The 21,876-nt window shown below is 35.2% G+C and overlaps 1 protein-coding gene and 1 pseudogene across 1 annotated transcript in view; one reads left to right on the plus strand and one right to left on the minus strand.

Moving 5' to 3' along the window:
- LOC116634673 overlaps window positions 1-18,338 on the plus strand; it is a 33,113-nt pseudogene extending 14,775 nt beyond the window's left edge.
- The window catches only part of LIN28B (lin-28 homolog B), a 120,819-nt gene that overhangs the window by 36,787 nt on the left and 62,156 nt on the right, over window positions 1-21,876 (minus strand). Inside the window, exon 3 of the mRNA XM_032407407.1 lies at window positions 19,860-20,044. Within this exon, the coding sequence (XP_032263298.1) occupies window positions 19,860-20,044 (185 nt within the window). The remainder of the gene's footprint in view (window positions 1-19,859; window positions 20,045-21,876) is intronic.

Genomic DNA, 21,876 nt, shown 5'->3' on the forward strand with positions numbered 1-21,876 from the left:
TTTGCTCCCCCCCCAGGTATATGAGAATGGTTCAACTTCATAACATCTACAGATGTAATTCATTTTATCAATAAAGTAGAAAAATACAAATTATGTCAATAGATGCTTAAGACTTTTGATATAGTCCAGCAGCCATCCACAGTAACTCTAAGCAAAAGAAAAAGGAAGCAATTAAACATGATGATTATTTACTGAAAAGCAATAGCAAACAGATTAAACTTGAAATGTTAAAGCCATTTTCATTAAGTTAGAAGAGGGATGCTTGCTGACAGTGGCATTATTCAAAATTGTTTAGGAAATTCTAGTCCATTCCATAAGAAAAGAAAATGAAAGAATAGATATAAGTATTTTTTTATTTTTTTAAGATATAAGTATTTTAAAAGAGTCAAAGCTATCTATCCCCCATACCCATAACTCTTCTTTATAGTAGCAAGAACTAGTAAAACTAAAGGAAAAAATTCATTCACAATAGTCTCCAAAATTATAATACCTAAGAATAAACATCAAAAGGAAGGTATGGAATGGTACTGAAGGACACAAAATAACGAAAAAAAAAATGGTTCAACACAGCTTTTATGCTCCTCCAATCCTATTTTCTTCTCTGCCTCCCTAGAGTAAGCACTACTGTGAACTAGGGTTTATCATGTTTTTATACTTTTACCACACATAGAAGATTCTTAGACATTATCATTGGTAGTTTTTTAAAAATTAGTAAAGATGAAATAATATTGCATGAATCACTCTGCAACTTGCTTTATTATTCAACATTATAGCAGGCTTTTTAAAAAAAGTTATCCAGATTAATAAAGGTAGTTCGAATTTGTTCACTTTAACTCTGTATCACCTAAGAATATGCTATAATTTAACCATTCTTTTGTTAATAGACATTTAGGTTGTTTCCATTTTTTTTGCTATTACAAGCGATGTTGCAATAAACATTTTTGTAAAATTTTCTTTGTGTACATGTGACCATGACCCACACTGAGAAAACATTTTGCATTATGATTCAGTACACACACATACACACACACACACAGCACGACCCAAAAAGTTCATGAAACAATTACTTTTACTACATACCATGTATTATGATGATTTTTATTCTGTAATATTTCATTAAAAAATAATAATGCTATAACCCACCAAGTTAATATAAAGAACTAATGGGCCCCAACCCACAGTTTGAAAACAATGTCCTAGGAAATAAACAATTTTGATTCTACCAGATATTGTCAGTTTGCTCTCTAGAGTATTGTATCGGGGCACCTGGGTGGCTCAGATGGTTGAGCATCTGCCTTGGGCTCAGTATGTGATCAGCGGGGAGTCTGCGGCTTGGTGGAGAGGTCTGTTTCTCCCTCTTCCCCCACCCCCACCTCTCTCTCTCAAATAAATAAATAAAATCTTAAAATAAATAAATAAAGTGTTGTATCAAGTAAGAGTCCCACCAGGATTGTATAACATTCTTCACAATATTGTCAGACTGAAATTTCTGCTAATTTAATGGGAGCAAAGTAGTATCCCATTTAAATTAGTAATGTTAAGTGTCTTTTTGTCTATTGAATATTTTCCTTTTTCATAAATTATTGTTTATTGGCTCATTTCCTATTGGGTTTTTACTTCTTTTTTATTTGTAGTCCTTTATATATTTTGGATATTAAATTCTTTATCAACTACATACATTGCAAATATCTTTTCCCACTCTATTTTCTAACTCTGTTTATACTGCTGATGCTAGACTGTTGTATGTCAATTTGGTTATGACTGGTAACTATGTTTCTCAGAATCTCTTTCTCTGGATGGCTCCAGGTTGGAGTTAGCCAAAAGAGAAACCTGTATAAGATTTGGAGGGCAAAAATGAGGCAGAAGCCACTATTCTTGAAGGGTCACCATGGTCAGACATGGTTAACAGACAGACACAGATTGCGTTGTTTTGACATTGCTGATACTCAATTGTTTCTTTTTCTGATATTCAGTTGTTCTTAGTTTGATTTTCTTGTACTGCACTTATAACCAGCAATGTTGTTAAATTAATTTATTCATTCCAACTATTCCACTAATTTTCCTGTAAATAACTATGGATATAAAATCCTACTGCTGTGTGTAACAAAGCATTTCATTTCTTCTTTTTCAATCCTTAGATTTTCAATTTTGTTTTCTTTTCTTATTGCATTGGTAGTACCTCCAGTATTATCAATAATAAACCCAAGAAGGGACTCTAAATGGGCTACTAAAACTGAGGGGACTAAAAGCAAATGCTTAAATCGGGGAACACAGTCTTGTGTCAGCCAAATAGGAAAAAGCAGGAAACTGACTTAACAGCAGTTTTATACAATGGTCCTGTTAAAAAATTGCTATTCATATAAGCTTTGGTTTGTGACAGTGCAGAATGGCTAATGAGGAGGCAGGCTCAGTATAAAGAACCCAGGTTCAAATTTAGCATACAGCAACCGAGCTCCTCTAACTATAACCATATCCTGCTTTCCCAATTAATGAAAAGAGCTATAAAATTCAGTTGTCCTTAGCATATGATTTTTGAAAGACAGAGCTTTACAAATAATTATAAAAAATTATAGATAATATTTTTAGCCTTCATGGAAAGGCTAAGTAAAATTTTTAGCATTTCTAGGGATTCTTAACATCTTCCATAGCCACTAAGAGTCAACACTAACTCCCTCCCAAAAGGAAGGAAAACAAGACCTGGGTTTTGTTCTTTATTAACTCATATATTTAAAATAATCATACAAAAGACAAGACTACACTTAAAAATTTTAGAGGCCAAAATTCTTGAAGTCTTGTTTGACTTGAGATTTTCTTTAAGATGATGGCAAGAAAATTTTCCCTTTACAAAACATTTTCTAAATTAAATATTTATTCTCTGCTTATATGCAAAGGACTTACACTTTAAAAACAGTCCTTCATTATGTGAAAATGTATATGTTAAAAACATTACTTTATGTTAAAACTTATTATGAATCTGGTTTTACTAAAATAGAACCTGATTTACTAAATTACTACTTTTTACTGGTAAGTGCAAGCAGATTAAAATTTATACATTATAAATAATAATAAAAATAAGGTAATCCTATTTATACCAATAAAAGAAAATCTCATTATAGTATGAATACAGTTCTCTCAATCTGTTTATTTTAACCAAATTTCAAAAAATTAAAATTCCAGTATAAATTTGAAAGAACCTTTGCATAGGCTCTTCAGATTCATCAGAACAAAATTTGACTTGTACTTCCTTATTAATGGAGAATAAAGAAAGGCTAGCTCAAAGCTGCTAACAACTTCGTAATTCCCTGGATTGTTACTTGGGCTTGGGGCTTAGGACTAGTATTTCATTGGAGGGATTTAGCAGTGTAAAGAATGGAAATTTTTGGTTGATTAGTCTCCATCTTAATCAGTCCTTATTGAGTTCACACAGAAACACAGTGGATACCATAGTGGATATAAACATGATGATTTATGTTTTATAAATTTAAAAGTGATACTCTGAAGAATGTCATATCTTCATTAAAAATATACATACTTAGTATTAGAGGCTAAATTAATTTCCTTTTCTGAAAAGATCTCCAAATTTTGAACTATTAGGCAATTCTCATAAACTCTTATATTGAAACCATACTATGAATATTTGATCTCACTTTCACCAAGACCACAGTCTAAAGGAAGAAAAATCATATAAAGTTACTTGTTAAACCCACAATTTCTATTTGAAGTGTCATTAAAGTTGCTTCTGGAACATTTTTTTCTGCATTACTTTACTATTTATTATGCTTAGAATAAAACAGCAATCAGAAAATCAACCTAAAATTTGTGATGATTTGCCACTTGGCTTCTGCCCATTCTCATCAGGCATCTGGGGAGACCTATGCAGCACCAAAGGAAGCTCAGCCCCACACAATGTCTTGTGCAGGGTGCTGAGAATGGCACATTGTCTGCCCAGTCTTAACAGAGGTCACAGCAGGGAGAGCATCTGCTAAGATAATGTGAATGAAGGAAACAACTATAATTGCCTCATTAAGAGATCTCTGGCAAAATAATCACAAGAAGAAAGGACTTGGGAAACCACCCTAAAATTAAGTCTACAAATAAGGAAAATTTGGGGTAGAATAAAAAATGCTTAAGAATTAAGGGAATGTGGGTATTCCATTGGTTTTACTAATGCCCTTAGTCACTATATAGATGAATGGAAACTTTGATGCAACAGTTCAGTTATTCAACTTCAGCTCTTGCCAGTCATTAGTAGGAAGCAGAAGATGCAAATCCACAGCTGTCCAGGATACAAACAAATGTGAAATAAAGTGTGGTGGGAAATTGTTTACAAGGGACCAAAACATAGTAACTAAGATTTAAAGTCTATATTTTGCAATTACAATGAAACACAATTAAAGGAACATTTTAAGAGGGAAAAGTAAAAGATAAAAGACCAAAGTCTAAGAAAGACAAAGGAGAAATTGTCTCTGCTTGACCAATTTACTTTCTTCTATTTTCTACCACTACCACTTAAAAATACATTTTTCTTAAAAGTCAACAGTATATAATTACAACTAAATCCTGTCACTTTCCAATTATCAGCCAATATAGGTGCACATACATTTTATTCAACATTGTTGATAAACTAAAATTATTTTGTAGTAAAAGCTAAAGTAAATGTTATTCCAGTTTAAATTTAAACTAAATATTCAAACTGGACACAAGACTAAAATGTGTTGAAACTGACAAGTTATTTTTGTATTTTCTGATATTTTGATGTTAAGCTTGGTGAACTTAATTTGTACTATACAGTTAAAATTTATTATTAAATAGAATCTTCAATTATGGCTACTAAATTTTTCTGATTCCAACAAAAACAGTAAAATTAGCTTGTTACACCCATAAGCCAGGTTTAAAATAAGCAAACTATTTGATGACTTTGATGTTTTGCACCCAAAATGTGCTGGCTAATTTTTCCATTCCATTTACCATTCCGGTCTTTAAACTGCCTTAATCTCCTGCCCTCAGATGTTGACCTTGTAAGAATAGGGGTCATAGGTCAGAATAGACAGACCTCAAAGGATCTGGACTATCAATTCATGCCTGAGAGATTTCTCTTCCACAATAGGAACCTACTAAACAGCAAATTCCTAAATCTAATCACACAAGTATCAGGGTGAAACAGTTATTTATTGGAATTTGTTGATTTACAGTTTTCAAATATCTCCAGCATCTAAAGAGCATTTTTCTTTTTCTTTTGGGAGCAGGTTCTAGGATATAATAAATATGAAAATAAAATCACTGAAGAACTTTTAATATGAAACAGATATCCTTAATAAAATGGCATCATAAACTTAAGTAGATTTATTATTTTTAGTGATGCTATGTATGTAGATCTCAAAATGAAAAAAACATAGCACTATAATTCCTAACTATAAAGTACCTGAAAAACTTCAAGTTATACCACAAAAATAATGAGAGAAAGATGTTATACTGCTGAGGTAGGTGGGGGAGGGGGTGGAAGAGGGTTACCACTAGTTAGTTTTGAGCTCACTTGCTCTAAAGGTAAATAAGGGCATTAAATATTTTTTTTCTTTTTAATAAACAAATGAAAATATACAGTCTTTCAATGAGAAAATCCTAAGCAGATTTAAAAAAATCTTATGGCTTCCAAAACCTTTTTGCAAATTTAAGGAATTTGAAATAAAAAATTATGGCCAAGTAAAAATAACTTTACTATCATATACCTTCACTTTTATTTTTAAACAAAAGGCAAGTTAGCTCTTCCAAGCTGAGAATAAATTAGACATATATAATGAGATTCTGTTTATATTCACCTTGGTCTTTTTGACCACAAATGTGCCATCTAATACCAATTTAATACTGGACTATAAGGAATGTCAAATTTCATAATTAGTTTTTAAGTCTACATGAAGAACATCTTAAAAATGACAAATTTTTTTAATATGATCAAATGAAAGGAATTTCTTACACTTCAACGTGAAAAGCAGTAATACGGAACATCATAACAATTAACCTTCTTTCTAAACAAAATATATTAAAACTTCAACTTATGAAGAAAAATCAAAAAGCTTAATCATGTGCTAATGCAGTGATGCAAATGAAACATTGCTTGAAATGAAATGAAAGCAGTAGAACATTGGTATTATATTTTGTTATTTTAAAAATCGCAGGTCAACACTGTTGAAAGGAACTGCATTATAATGAACAGCACTTCTTGGACCGTGTGGTTGGGTCAAAAGATGTGGAAGGTTAAGGAGAACAAAGAAAACAGTCCCTACCCTAGAAAAAATTTAGAATAAAAAAGGAGGTAATAAAAGAAACCATAAACCAAAAAAAAAAAAATGAAGCTTATATGTATACAACCAATATATACATTTACCAGGTATATATGCACTTCAAATGTTTTTAAAGCTTACATGTATTTTTATTCCTTAATCATTAATGATTAAAATCCTTTAACCTTCATAGAAAGATTTCCAGACCATCTGTTTGAGTCCACATCATTTTTACTAATATAATACATTTGTTAATATAAACTAAAATTTTATTACATGAAACATTTAATTCTCTATTATAGCCTGACATGATAATTCCACATAAATTCTAAAAATTAACAGTGGCAAATAAAAGAATCATTTTACTGTGTTTCCCCATAATTTCATTCTGTTAGAAATTTCTTCTTTTACTTCACAGTAAATTGTGGCTTTATAAAAAAATAAAAGTTATCAAGTATAGGCCAGATTTTGAGGGGAAAAATAAAGTTTTAAATTAACAACAACCTTCATTTTATTATAAAGAGAGCTTTATAGGGGTCATTAAATCTCTACTCTTTTGATAATGTACATACAAAAATAAACAGCAAAAATAAATCTGAAATTATTTCAATTGAAATTTTTCTAAAAGATTTTAAATGTGGAGGATTTAAAATAAGAGAAAATAACACTGCTACTGAGTAACTGGACACTGGTAACTGTATACTAAATTCAGCAGAATTTTAAGACAGAAAAAAAATAATCCCACTTTCTTTTGTAGTTTATATAAAATTAAGATAGAATCCTTAAAATTATTTTATATTTCTTGCCACAAAGACATAAATCTTCACAAAATATGGTTCTACATATATATATATATATATATATAATATATATGATATTTAGAATTGAACAAATACTTTCTTTTGAGTGATGGAACCAAATTTCAAGTTTGTTAAATATGTTAATTCCATGTAATAAAAATTTTACAGTTTTAATTTTTTAACCTGAAACGACAGAAATTAGATTCAACTTTGTAATTTAAAAACATTCCAAGAAAAAAGAGATATTCTTTTGGACAGATGGTGTTTGAACAATTCATATTATTCATAAACAAAAAATGAGCCTAAACCTCAACCCCATACAAAAATTAACTCTAAATAGATTGTTATGTAAATGTAAAACATAAAACTATAAAACTACAATAAGAAAACATGGGGAAAAAATCTCTGTGTCCTGACATAAGCAATAATTTCTTAAACATAACACCAAATAAACATGACATAAAATAAGAGATTGATAAGTGTCCTTATCAAACTGTAAAACTTTAGTTCTGTGACAGATATTTAAGACAGTGGAAAAATAAGGGCGCCTGGGTGGCTCAGTTGGTTAAGCGACTGCCTTCGGCTCAGGTCATGATCCTGGAGTCCCGGGATCGAGTCCCGCATCGGGCTCCCTGCTCAGCAGGGAGTCTGCTTCTCCCTCTCCCGCTCCCCCCTCTTGTGCTCTCTCTCTCTCTCAAATAAATAAATAAAATCTTAAAAAAAAAAAAAAGACAGTGGAAAAATAAGCCACAAACTCAGAAAAAAAAAAAAAATCTGTGAGTCATATGTCTGACAAAGGACTAGTATCCACAATTTTTATATAATGAGCTCTCAAAATGCAACAGTAACAAACAATCCAGTAAAAATGGGCAAAAGGTATGAACAGACACTTCACCAAAGATATAAAGATGACATAAAAACATTTAAAAATGTCAATATCGGTAGCCATAAGGGAAATGAAAATTAAAACCATGATGAGATATCACTATACATCTATTAGACTGGTTAAAATTTTTAAAAATTCTGATAATATCAAATGCTGACAAAGATATAGAGCAGCTGGAACTCATATACTGTTGATGGGAATTCAAAATAATACCAACACTCTGAAAAAAAAATTGGCATTTTCTTTTAAAGCTAAATACACACATATGACCATATTATCCAGCAATCCACTCCTAGATAAATGAAAACTTAGTTCACAAGAAAACCTGTATACAAATGTTTGTAACAGCTTTGTTCATAATCATCAAACTGGAAACAAGCCAAATGTCCTCCCACAGATGAATGGATTACAGTGTTACATCCATTCAATGGAATACTACTAAGCAATAAAAAGGCATGAACTACTGATACACTCAACAACTTGGATGAATTTCAAAGTCATTATGCTGAGTGAAAAAAGCCAACTTCAAAATAAACTTAAGCCCAAATTAGTAGAAGGAAGGAAATAACAAAGACCAGAGTGGAAATAAATGAAATAGAAACTAAAAAGACAAAAGAAAAATCAGTGAAACTAAGAGCCAGTTCTTTGAAAAGATAAAATAGAAAAGCCTGGGATGCCTGGGTGGCTCAGTCGGTTAAGTGTCTGTCTTCGGCTCAGGTCATGATCCGGGGTCCTGGGATCAAGTCCCGCACTGGGGAGCCTGCTTCTCCCTCTACCTGCCGCTCTCCCTGCTTGTGTTCTCTCTCTCTCTCTCTGACAAATAAATAAATAAAATGTTTAAAATATAAAATAAAACAGAGGGTGCCTGGGTGGCTCAGTCGTTAAGCATCTGCCTTCGGCTCAGGTGATGATCCCAGGGTCCTGGGATCAAGCCCCGCATCGGGGTCCCTGCTCAGCAGGAAGCCTGCTTCTCCCTCTCCCACTCCCCCTACTTGTATTCCCTCCTTGCTGTGTCTCTCTCTTTCTGTCAAAAAAATAGATAAAATCTTAAAAAAAAAATAAAATAGAAAAGCCTTTAGCTACACTTACCAAGAAAAAAGGAGGATTCAAATAAATGAAATTAGAAATAAAAGAGGAGACATTATAACTGATAACACAGAAATAAAAAGGCTCAAAACAGACTATGAAGAATTATACACCAACAAATTGGACAGCCTAGAAGAAATGGATAAATTCCTAGAAACATGCAACCTACCAAGACTGAATTATGAAGAAATAAAAAATCTGAGTACACCAATTACTACTAAGGAGTAATAAAAAGTTTCCTAACAAGGAAAAGTCCAGGACTGCATCGCTTCACTGGTAAATTATACCAAACATTTAAAGAAGACTTAATACCAATCCACTTCAAATGGAACACTTCAAAAATAAAGAAGAGAAGGGAACACTTCCAAACTCATTTAATCAGGCTAGCATTACCCTGAAACCAAAACCATACAAGGATACTGTAAGAAAAGAAAATTACAGGTCAGTATCCCTGATGAATATAAATGCAAAATCCTCAACAAAATATTAAAAAATTGAATTCAACAATACATTAAAAGGATCATACATTGTTATCAAGTGGGATTTATTCCTGAATTACAAGGATGGTTTAACATCTACAAATCAATAAATGTAATACATCATATGAGCAAAATGGAGGATAAGAGTCATATGATCATCTCAAAAGATGCAGAAGAAACATCGGACACAATTCAACATCCATTCATAATAAAGTGGGTATAGAGGAAACACACCCCAACATAATAAGAGCCATATATGACAAGCCCACAGCTTAACATTATACAATGGTAAAAAGCTGAAAATTTTTCTTTCAAGATCAGGAACAAGACAAGGATGCCCACTCTTGCCACTTTTATTCAACATAGTACTAGAAGCCCTAACCAAAGCAGTTACATAAGAAAAAAAAAAAGTCTTCCAAATTGGAAAGGAAGGTGTAAAATTGTCTCCAATTGTAGATGACATGATATAGAAGCCTCAAAAGATCCCACCAAAACATTGTTAGAACTAATAGACAAACTCAGTAAAGTTGCAGAATACAAAATCAATATACAGAAATCATTTGGTTCCTATACACTAATAATGAACTATCAGAAGGAGAAGTTAAGAAAACAGTCTCATATACAATTGCATCAAAAAGAATAAAATACCTAGGAATAAATTCAACAAAGGAGGTGAAAGATCTATACACTGAAAACTACAAGACATTAATGAAAAAAATTGAAGAAAACATTTACAAATAAGTGAAAAGCTATTCTGTGCTCATGGACTGGAAGAATTAATATTGTTAAAACGTCCATATCACCCCAAGTGATCTACAGATTCAATGGAATTCCTATCAAAATTCCAGAGGCAGTTTTCACAGAAATAGCATACACACACCTAAAATTTGGATGGAACCACAAAAACACTGAATCCAAAGAGACCTTGAGGAAGAACAAAGTTGGTGGCATTGCACTCTCTGATTTCAAACTGTATTATAAAAGAATAGTTATCAAACAGTATGGTACTGGCATAAAATCAGACTCATAGATCAATGAAACAGAAGAGAAAGATCAGAAATAAACTCACACATATATGGCCAATTAATTTATGACAAAGGAACCAAGAATATACAATGGGGAAAGGACAGTCTCCTCAATAAATTGTGTTGGGAAAACTGGGCAGTCACATGCCAAAAAATGAAACTGGACCACTATCTTACAACATGTACAAAAACCAACTCAAAATAGATTCAAGACTTGAAGATGAGACCTGAAACCACAAACTCCTAGAAGAAAACATAAGGTTTAAGCTCTCCAACATCAGTCTTGGCAATGATTTTTTGGATTTGACAACAAAAGCAAAAATAAACAAATCAACTAAATCAAACTAAAAAATTTCTACACAACAAAAGAAACCATTAACAAAATGCAAAGGCAACCTATAGAATGGGAGAAAATATCTGCAAATCATATATCTGATGAAGGGTTAATATTCAAAATATATAAAGAACTCATACAACTCATTAGCAAACAAACAAACAATCTGATTAAAAGTGGACAGAGGAACTTAATAGATATTTTCCCCAGGAAAACATACAAATGGCCAACAGGTACATGAAAAGGTGCTCAATATCACTAATCATCAGGTAAAGTCAAATCAAAAGCACAATAAGACATCACCTCACACCTGGCTATTAACAAAAAGACAAGAAATAACAAATGTTGGTGAGGATGTGGAGAAAAGGGAACCCTTGTGCACTGATGATGGAAGGGAAGGGAGGCTACACGTACAGCAGACTTATCACTGCTATTCCTTATTTTCACTTGTATTGCATTTTCCTACATCACAGTTTCTTTTGAACAGCTTTTTTTTTTTTTAATATTTTATTTATTTATTTGATGGAGAGAGACACAGTGAGAAAGGGAACACAAGCACGGGGAGTGGGAGAGGGAGAAGCAGGCTTTCTGCAGAGCAGGGAGCCCGATGTGGGGCTCGATCTCAGGACCCTGGGATCATGACCTGAGCCGAAGGCAGACACTTAACGACTGAGCCACCCAGGCACCCCTTGAACAGCTTTTTAAGTATCTGGGAAGTGTATATTGCCATCCTCCCCCCTCCTGGTTCTCTGCACCCAACTGTCCCACTGTTGGTGGGAATATAAATTAGTTCAGTCAAAATGGAAAACAACATGGAGGTTTTTCAAAAAATTAAAGATAGAACTACCATATGATCCAGCAATTTCACTTCTGGGTATATATTCAAAGGAAATGAAATCATTATCTCAAAAGGCATCTGCCCTGCTCCATGACCTCTGCAGCATTATTTACAATAGCTAAGACACAGAAACAAACTAAAGAGCCTACCGACAAATGAATGGATGATGAAAATGTGAGATACACACACATACACACACATGAATATTAATAAGCCATAAAAAAGGAAGGAAATTCTGTCATTTGGGACAATTTGCATGGATTTTGAAAGCATTATCCTGGGTGAAAGAAGTCAGACAGAGTAAGATAAATACTATATCACCTTACTTATATCGGAATCTAAAGAAACCAAACTCATAGAAACAGAACAGATTGGTGGTTGCCAGAGGTGGAGCTGGGGCCTGGGTAAAACAGGTGAAGGTGATCAAAAGATACAAACTTGTAGTCATAAAACAAATAAGTTCTGAGGTTTAATGTACAGTAGTGCATGGTGACTAAAGTTAACAATACTACTGTATAGTGTATTTGAAAGTCGCTAATTGTAGATCTTCAAAGTTCTCATCACAAGATAGAAACTGTAACTGTGACGTGATGGGTGTTAACTACACTTACTGTGATAATATTTTCCCTATATATACATATATGAAATCATTATGTTGAACACCTTATTATATCTAATAAAACTGAGGGGAAAAAAGGTACAATTCCACTTCTATTTATGAAAAGACAAAATTACAGTGATGGAGAATAGGTCATTGGTGGCCAAGGGTTTTATGTGGAGGAGAACTACAAAAAACAGAGGGAAAAACAAAAAGACAGAGGGTCAGGACACCTGGGTGGCTCAGTCAGTTAAGCGTCTGACTCTTGATATCAGGGTCGTGAGCTCAAGCCCTGTGCTGGGCTCCACACTAGGCATGGAGCCTACTTTAAAAAAAAAAAAAAAAAAAAAAGAGGGAAATTTTGGGGGTGATTGACTGTTCTGAATCCAGATTATGATGGTAACTAGAAGAACACATGTGTAAAAATTTATAGAACTGTGCACCAAAAGAAAAAAGTCAATTTTACTATATCACAATTTAAAAAATAAAATAAAAACAACCCTCTAAGCAAACAAGATAAACAGAAATGCTTACTTTTTAAAATAGAAATTAACTGGAATTCTAGCTTTCCAATACTTAGCAAACCACAGCAATTATTTAATATCGTTATTTTAAATATTTTATAGGCTATGAGTTTGAAAGTAGCATATGCCAGTAAGTAAGAAGTACTCAAAAAATAATGAGGACATGTCAAAAGGATGCAGAAGGGAGGGGGGTAGGGGGATGGGGTAGCCGGATGATGGGTATTAAGGAGGGTGCATGTTGTGATGAGCACTGGGTGTTATACGCAACTGATGAATCACTGAACACTACATCAAAAACTAATGATATGCTGGCTAACTGAACATAATAAAAAAAAATTTTTAAATTAAAAAATAAATAAAGGACACAGAAACCAGCTGGAAGGGTCTCCTAGGGACAGAATCTGAAAAATCTGAGCATTAAAATAAATAATATAATTTACTGAAAGAAACAGAAACTCATGATCCGTATTGAGACAATAAATAAATGAAAAATGGAAAATCTGAAAGAACGGGATATTTACATAGCCTCAAAGTATCTCATCACAAATTGCTAATTAATTACAAAAAGAAAAAGTAGTGGGAAAAATAAAAATCTTCTGCCATCTGATACAATACGAGGAGAAGAACACAGCATCACTTCCAAAGCATTCTTGTCAAAGATGAACAAGCTCAATCTAATCATAAAGAATTATTAGACAGCTCAGGCTATGATCTGGATTCATCCTGGTGTTTTTCCACTTGTCCCTCTCACCCTTACATTGTCTGTAAACTGAAAGTTAGATTGAAAGGATTTTGTTAGGTTCAAGATACACATTTTTGTAATACTTCCAATTTAAAGGAAACGTAAGTGTTGGAGAAACAAGTTTAAAAACACTAGCATGAATCCCAATTATGGCACCTTCTATAAGACAGTTCGCTTAGTCTCTTTAACAAGTTAATGTCATAGAATTCCTCCCTATAAAGCATGTGTGTGTGTAGGGAAGGGCTGTTCTAGACTACAAGAGACTTAAGACATATAAAACTAGGGGCGCCTGGGTGGCTCAGTTGGTTGAGCAACCGACTCTTGGTTTTGGCTCAGGTCATGATCTCGGGGTCACGGAATTGTGCCCCATGTTGGGCTCCGTGCTCGGCAGGGAGTCTGCTTGAGATTCTCCCTTTCCTACTGCCCCACACCCATCTAAAATAAATAAAATATTTTCATAAAAGACATATATAACTTACTGAAAGCCATGTTCCTTAATTGCATTCTGATTTGAAAAAAGCAGCCGCAAAAGATAAATTTTGGACAACTGGGGAAATTTTAGAATGGATCAGGTGTTAGATGTTATTAAGGAAGTACTATTTTGATAGGGATGAATGAGGCATGATATTACACTGTTATGCATCTATAGTATACTTCATTTTTAAAAAAGATTTTATTTATTTATTTGACAGAGAGAGAGAGTACAAGCAGGGGGAGAAGCAGGCTCCCCGCTGAGCAGGAAGCCCAATGCGGGGCTCAATCCCAGGACCCTGCAACCATGACCTGAGCCGAAGGCAGATGCTTAATGACTGAGCCACCCAGGCGCCCTATAGTATACTTTAAAACTTTAAAAAATTTCCACAATGTTTACAATTATTGAAATATAGATGTGGGTATATATGGGTGATGACCATACCATTTTTTTCAACATCTTTGTATTCTGAAAATTTTCATAATAAAAAGTAAAAGGTGGGGGGGGGGGGCGCGACTGGCTGGGTCAGTCAGCAGAGCATGTGACTCTTGATCTCAGGGTCATGAGTTCAAGCCCCACATTGGGCTTAGAGCCTACTTAAAATTTTTAAAAATTAAAAACTTAAAAAGTAAAATGGAAGGAAATAGTAAGAAGAATCACACAAAATATTAAGAGAAAACAGCATAACAGAAATTAATCCAAGAGCTGGTTCTTTGAAATAAAAAAATTCTTAAGGAAAAAATGCAACAAAAATAGATAATGGGAAGTGACTAGAAAATCCAGAATATTTTAAGATTTTTGAGGATATTTTACATAACTAAGCTAATAAACATGAAAATCTGGATCAAAGCACAATTTTATTCTCATTATTAAGGCTTTCTCCAGAAGTAGACATAGTTAATAATCATAGAAGAAACCAAGAAAGTTACCAAAGATCTCTGAGGTCTTTATTTAGGGAGCAAATCAGTGCCTTGGAGACTCTTGCGAACGTCAGTTAACACTGCCACATCCTGCTCTCTCTCTGTTTCAGTTTCTATACAAGAGCCTCTGTGCTGCTTACTTGATTATTTTACTGCAGTTTGTCTCTGTCACTTTACAAAAACGGTGGCACACAGAAAACTGGAATTGCTAATCCTAGTGACAAAAATTATAAACGTCCTGAACTATGCAGTTGGAAATCATTAGATACCAAATTGTGTAAAAACTTTCATCGCAGTAAGACACACAACAAACAAGAGATCTTGAAGGAGTTATTCACCCTCTGATCACCACCAACTTATACCCTCTCATTCTTTCTAGCACCCCAACTGCAGCAATTTTAGAACCCCATCTGTAACCCACACACCACGAGCCTGCCACTTTTTCAGTCTTCACTCCTTACCTAGTTTATACTGCATAATCCATCATTACAACTGCTCCCTTGCATACATCATCAGTGCCCTCGCTTCTCTCCCTTTGTTATTCTCAACTAGGAAAGCCCCAACTCTAATTAAATCCATCTTTCTATTTCACAGTTGTAGCCATGAAGTCACCAGTGGCTGGAGAAAAAACAATCATACTGACTGACACTACTTTAAATTCATGTCCACTAATCGTCAGTGGGTTTTTGGTATAGCCTGGAATTCTACCTTTTCTCCACAATGCCCTCTTTTAATTTCCTATTTCAAAATTTTTTTAAAGACTTATGTATTTATTGAGACGGGGTGGGGGGAGAGTGTGCACACCTGAGTTGGGGGAGAGGCAAAGGAAGAGAATCTTTAAGCAGACTCCCTAATGAGCATGGAGCCTGACATGGGGCTCGATCTCACAAACCCATGAGATCATGACCTGAGCCGAAACCAAGAGTCAGACACTTAACCTACTGAGACACACAGTCACCCCTTAATTTCCTATTTCATACCTTCTTTCTTTTTAAATCTCCAAACCTCCTCTCCCAAGCAAGGAAATCCCTCCAGCAATTGTCCTCCTCTTTCCTGCATGCTCAATCTTCCCTTTCTACTGGACCATTCCCACTGACACATTAGCAGGCTATACGTTCTTTGCCTCCTCAGCTGCTGCTTCATTTTTCTGCTCTCATTTATAGGAAACTCAAAAAATTGTCTATACTTGCTGTCTCCACTTCCTCTCCTTTCCTTCTGTTGAACACAACCCGCTTAGACTTTTACTCCCAACAGTCCACTGAATCCGAGCTTGTCAACTTCACCAGTGACTTCCTTGTTGCTAAATGCTCAAGTCCTGGTGGTCATCTTAATCATTTCACCATCAGCACCATTTCCAACACCAGAGACCCTTTCCTTCTTGAAATACTTCTTTCCTTGACTTCTGAGACAAAATCCTCTTGATTTTCCCATTTCCCTCCTTCTAACCTAATGCCTTTTGCTATTCCTCCTACTCTTCCTGCTCCCTAAGTGCTGGAGTGCCCCAGGGCTGGGTTGTCTTCTCTTTTCCATGTGTACTCATTCTGACAGTGATTTCGTTCAGTCTTAAGGCTGTAAATATCTTTCTGTTGACTATTGCCAAGTTTTTGTCTATAGCCCTGGAACTCCATACTCATGTATCCATCTGCCATACCTATTTTCCCGTTTGGATGTCTACTATAAATCTCTAGCTTACATATATCTGACACCATACTTCCGATTTCCTGCTCCTTCCCTAGTCTTCTCCCTCTTGGTAAATGATCCCTCCATCCTTCTGGCTGCTCAGGCCAAACAAACCTTGGAATCATCCTGAATATTCACTTTCTCTCACAGCCCACATCTGATCCAATAGTAAATCCTGTTGTCTCTACCTTCACAATGTCACGATTTTTGTTCCTCCCCTCTACTGCTACCATCCCAATCTGAACCATTATCTCTTTGCATTAATGAAACTGCCTCAGAATTGAGTGAAATTGTAGGACATCCAGCTGGTGTTGTGGAGAACAGTTTGGTGTGGGGGTAAAAATCTCCATACTTTTGGTGTCAGAAACCAAGTGCTGTGTAAAAGTAAAGCAGATACACAAGAGAAAAACAGTAGGGAAGAACTGGGTTTTTCATAGTGGGAAAGAAGAAAACAGAGTTCTTTCCTAAACAGCGAACTTCCGAATCAATAACAGCAAATGAACACCTTGATAGAAACATGAGCAAAGGACAAGAAACATATAATTCATGGAAGAAAAAAATGAAAATTGACATAAAAATATATTTGACCTCTAATCTAATCAAAGGATGCAAAGGAAAAAAATGAGCTGTATCTCAACCTATATCATTGGAAAAGATTTTTTAAAAGATTTATTTATTTATATTTATTTATTTATTTGAGAGAGAGAGAGAGAGAGAGAAAGCGTATGCATGAGCAGGGGGAAAGGCAGAGGGAAAGGGAAAGAGAGAGTCTCCAGCAGACTCCCTACTGAGCACAGAGCCTGATGCGGGGCTCAATCCCATGACCCTGAACCAAAATCAAGAGTCGGACACCCAATCAACTGAGCCACCCAAGTGCCCTGGAAAAGATTTTTAAAATGACATCATTCAGGGCTGCCTGGCTAGCTCAGCTGGTAGAGCATGTGACTCTTGATCTCAGGGTTCTGAGTTCAAGCCCCATATTGGGTATGGAGCCCACTTTAAAAAAAATTCAGGGGTGACTGGGTGGCTCAGTCAGTTAAGCATCTGCCTTTGGCTCAGGTCATGATCTCAGGGTCCTGGGATCGAGCTCCGCATCAGGTTTCCTGCTCGCCGGCAGCCTGCTTCTTTCTCCCTCTCCTCCTTGCTTGTGCTCTCTCTCTCATATCTCTGTCTCTGTCTCTCAAATAAATAAATAAAATCTTAAAAAATAAAATAAATTGAAAACACATTCAAAAATGTATATTTAAGGGAGAGCCCTCGGAGCGTGGCCACGGCTAACCAACCCCGGACCGCCGCAGCACAGCGGAGGAGGGGCTGGAGGCTCTGAGGAAGCAGAGGCCGGCGGGACTGCGGGCGAAGCACCGGGATCCTGGCCAGGCAGCACAACGGAGGCAAAGCACAGGGAAGCAGAAATGAGAAACAGTATCTTAGCCCAAGTCCTGGATCAGTCAGACCGGGCCCGCTTCAGTAACTTAGCACTTGTAAAGCCCGAAAAAACTAAAGCAGTAGAGAATTACCTCATACAGATGGCAAGATATGGACAAGTAAGTGGGAAGGTATCAGAACAAGGTTTAATAGAAATCCCTGAAAAAGTAAGCCAACAAACAGAAAAGAAGACCACAGTTAAATTTAACAGAAGAAAAGTCATGGACTCTGATGAAGAGAATGATTATTGAAATTTAAGATGTTTAGAGACTGGAACTTAATGGAACAGTTCTAGGACAGATAATGCTGGGTAGAAGTAAGATCTGATTGTTTACTTTGTTTATTGTCTATATGCCTTTTAAAAAAATAAACTTATGCAAAAAAAAAAAAAATGTATATTTAAGGGGAGCCTGGCTGGCTCAGTTGGTAGAGCATGTGACTCTTCATCTTGGGATTGTAAATTCGAACCTTATGTTGGGTGCAGAGATTACTTAAAAAAATAATAAAAATCTTAAAAATAAAATGACATCATTCTATGAACAGTCTCCTTTTTGAAGGGGTTGTATATTGGCCCTAATCATTTCTGGAGAACAGTTTGGAAATAGATACCAAAATTTTTAAATGCCTTGTTTTTGATCCAGATTTTTCAATATTTATCCCAAGGATATAATCAGACAATTTTTCAAAAACGTACATATACAGATTCCCACTGTGGTACTACTGAAAAGGTCAAAATACTCAAAATAGCTTAATTTTAACAAATTACTTCAGCACTGTTTAAATTCTGGTGCATTCAAAAAATAAATTTTGGGGGCGCCTAGGTGGCTCAGTTGTTAAGCGTCTGCCTTCGGTTCAGGTCATGAACCCAGGGTCCTGGGATTGAGCCCCACATTAGTCTCCCTGCTCTGTGGGAAGCCTGCTTCTCCCTCTCCCACTCCCCGTGCTTGTGTTCCCTCTCTCACTGTGTCTCTCTCTATCAAATAAATAAATAAAATCTTTAAAAAAAAAAGTAAATTCCGGTATATTCACACAGTGGGAATTTATGCAGGTGCTAATGATTGATATGAAATGTTCCTTGATATACTGTTAAATGAAAAAAAATTCAAGTTTCTAAAATACTGCATATATATTACGAGTCCCACCTTAGTTAGGATTTCAAGTGATTTTTTTCCTGACTTTATAATTTTTTATATTGTTTGAATTTTTTATACATCAGTTATCTTTTAAAAACAGACAAAACAATAAAGGTATTTTCATTTGAAAAAAACAGGTGAGGTGTTAAGATGTACAGAGGAATAGCACTGTCTGTTGGGAATCCTGACTCCTCATTTGTGATCTCAGAACAATCTGGTGGAAATAGTGCAGAGTTCAAATTGCAAGATAGCTCATATTCTTTTTTGTTTTAAAGATTTTATTTATTTACTTATTTTTTTTTTATTTATTTGTCAGAGAGAGAAAGAGAGAGAGCACAAGCAGGGGGAGTAGCAGGCAGAGGGAGAAGCAGGCTCCCCGTTGAGCAGGGAGCCCACCATGGGACTGGATCCCAGGACCCCGGGATCATGACTGAGCAGAAGGCAGCCACTTAATCGACTGAGCCACCCAGGCATCCTGATAGCCTATATTCCTGATAAAGTTTATTCAACTACACAATGGTGGCATTTTATTTACTTTGGTTAAATTATATTAAGTCCAATATAATAAAAATGAAAAAGATTTTCAGAATTTTTTCCCAAGTACAATAAACTCATAAACTAACAAAGTAAAATGATTACCTATCTCCCTTTGGTTTTCTTTTTTGTAGTGTCTTCCCTTTGGGTCTTCTTTCACTTCCTAAACAGGGGTTCCCACCAGGTCCAGTTACCCGTATTGATTCAAGGCCTTTGGAAGATTTTTTAAATGTGAATTCCACTGGTTCTCCTTCTTTTAGGCTTCTAAATCCTTCCATGAATAATTTGCTCTGTAAAGAACAGGGGAGGGACAGAGAGAAAGAGAAATCATGATTATCAATACTTTAAAGTCTTCTCTATGATTTAAAAATTAATATAGCAAGATATTCATTACTATCCATTATTAGGTATAAAGTCTCTTTTAAGTTCAGTAAAACTTATACCATTTTCAAATTTCCTGTTACAGTGCTGCAATGGAAGATAAACTAATACCATTTTAAAAGCAATTTGGCAATACTTACAAAAATTTTAATGTGCATATTATTTGACCCAGCAATTCCATGCCAAGGACTCTCCTACAGACATACTCACACACAAAGGTTCAAAAACAAAAGCAAAAGAAGACCTATATCAAAATTCACTACAGCACTGTCTGTTAAAAAAAAAAAACTACAACTACCAAACTGGAGGGTATTATGCTGAGCGAAATAAGTCAAACAGAGAAAGACATGTATCACATGACCTCACTGATATGAGGAATTCTTAATCTCAGGAAACAAACTGAGGATTGCTGGAGTGGGGGGTGGGGTGGGAGGGATGGGGTGACTGAGTGATAGACACTGGGGAGGGTATGTGCTCTGGTAAGCGCTGTGAATTGTGCAAGACTGTTGCATCTCAGATCTGTACCCCTGAAACAAATAATGCAATATATGTTAAGAAAAAAAAAAAAAGAAGAAGGTAGCAGGAGGGGTAGACGAACCATGAGAGACGATGGACTCTGAAAAACAAACTGAGGGTTCTAGAGGGGAGGGGGGTGGGAGGATGGGTTAGCCTGGTGATGGGTATCCAGGAGGGCACGTTCTGCATGGAGCACTGGGTGTTATGCACAAACAATGAATCATGGAACACTACATCTAAAACTAATGATGTAATGTATGGGGATTAACATAACAATAAAAAAATTAAAAAAAAAAAACTACAACTACCCTATCAATGGAAAACTGATTACACAAATTACAGTACAGCTATATAATGTAATATTATTGAGCCATTAAAGGAAGATCTACATGTCTTGCCATTTGTGACATGGACGGAACTAGAGAGTATTATCCTAAGTGAAATGAGTCAAAGACAAAACTGTATGATTTCACTTATATGTGGAATCTAAAAAACAAAACAAACAAAGCAGAAATAGATCCATAAATACAGAGAACAAACTGATGGTCGGGGCAAAATGGATGAAAAGCAGTGGGAGGTACACACTTCCAGTTATGGAAAGAATAAACCACAAGGATGAAAAGTCATAAGGAATATAGTCAAAGAAAGTGTAATAGCACTGTATGGGAACGATGGGCGCTACACTTGTGGTGAACACAGCATAATGTATAAACTTGGCCAATCACTACGCTGTGCACCTGAAGCTAATGTAACATTGTGGGTCAAGTATACGTCAATAAAAAAACAAATAATTTTTAGAAAGATCTACAGGTATTAATGTGAAAAAATAAACATGTAATACCATTGAGTAAAAATATATAGGGCAAAGAACAGCCTATTTACCATAATGCCATCTATATAAATAAGGGTTTTTTTTTTAAGATTTTATTTATTTATTTGACAGAGAGAGAGAGAGAGAGAGAGAGCGAGCACAAGCAGGGGGAGCAGCAGGCAAAGGGAGAAGGAGAAGCAGGCTCCTCATGGAGCAGGGAGCTCCATGCGGGGCTCGATCCCAGGACCCCGGGATCATGACCTGAGCAAAAGGCAGATGACACCCAGATGCCCCTATAAATAAGTTTTTTAAAAGATACATGTGTATTTATATAGAGATGGGGTTTGACACAGCAGACAGCAAATCATAAAGTCATTTTCTTCAGTTCTTTTTTTTGGAAAGTGGCAAAGCTTG

This window comes from Phoca vitulina, unplaced genomic scaffold (genome assembly GCF_004348235.1).
Source record: "Phoca vitulina isolate PV1807 unplaced genomic scaffold, GSC_HSeal_1.0 scaffold9, whole genome shotgun sequence".
Lineage (NCBI taxonomy): Eukaryota > Metazoa > Chordata > Mammalia > Carnivora > Phocidae > Phoca > Phoca vitulina.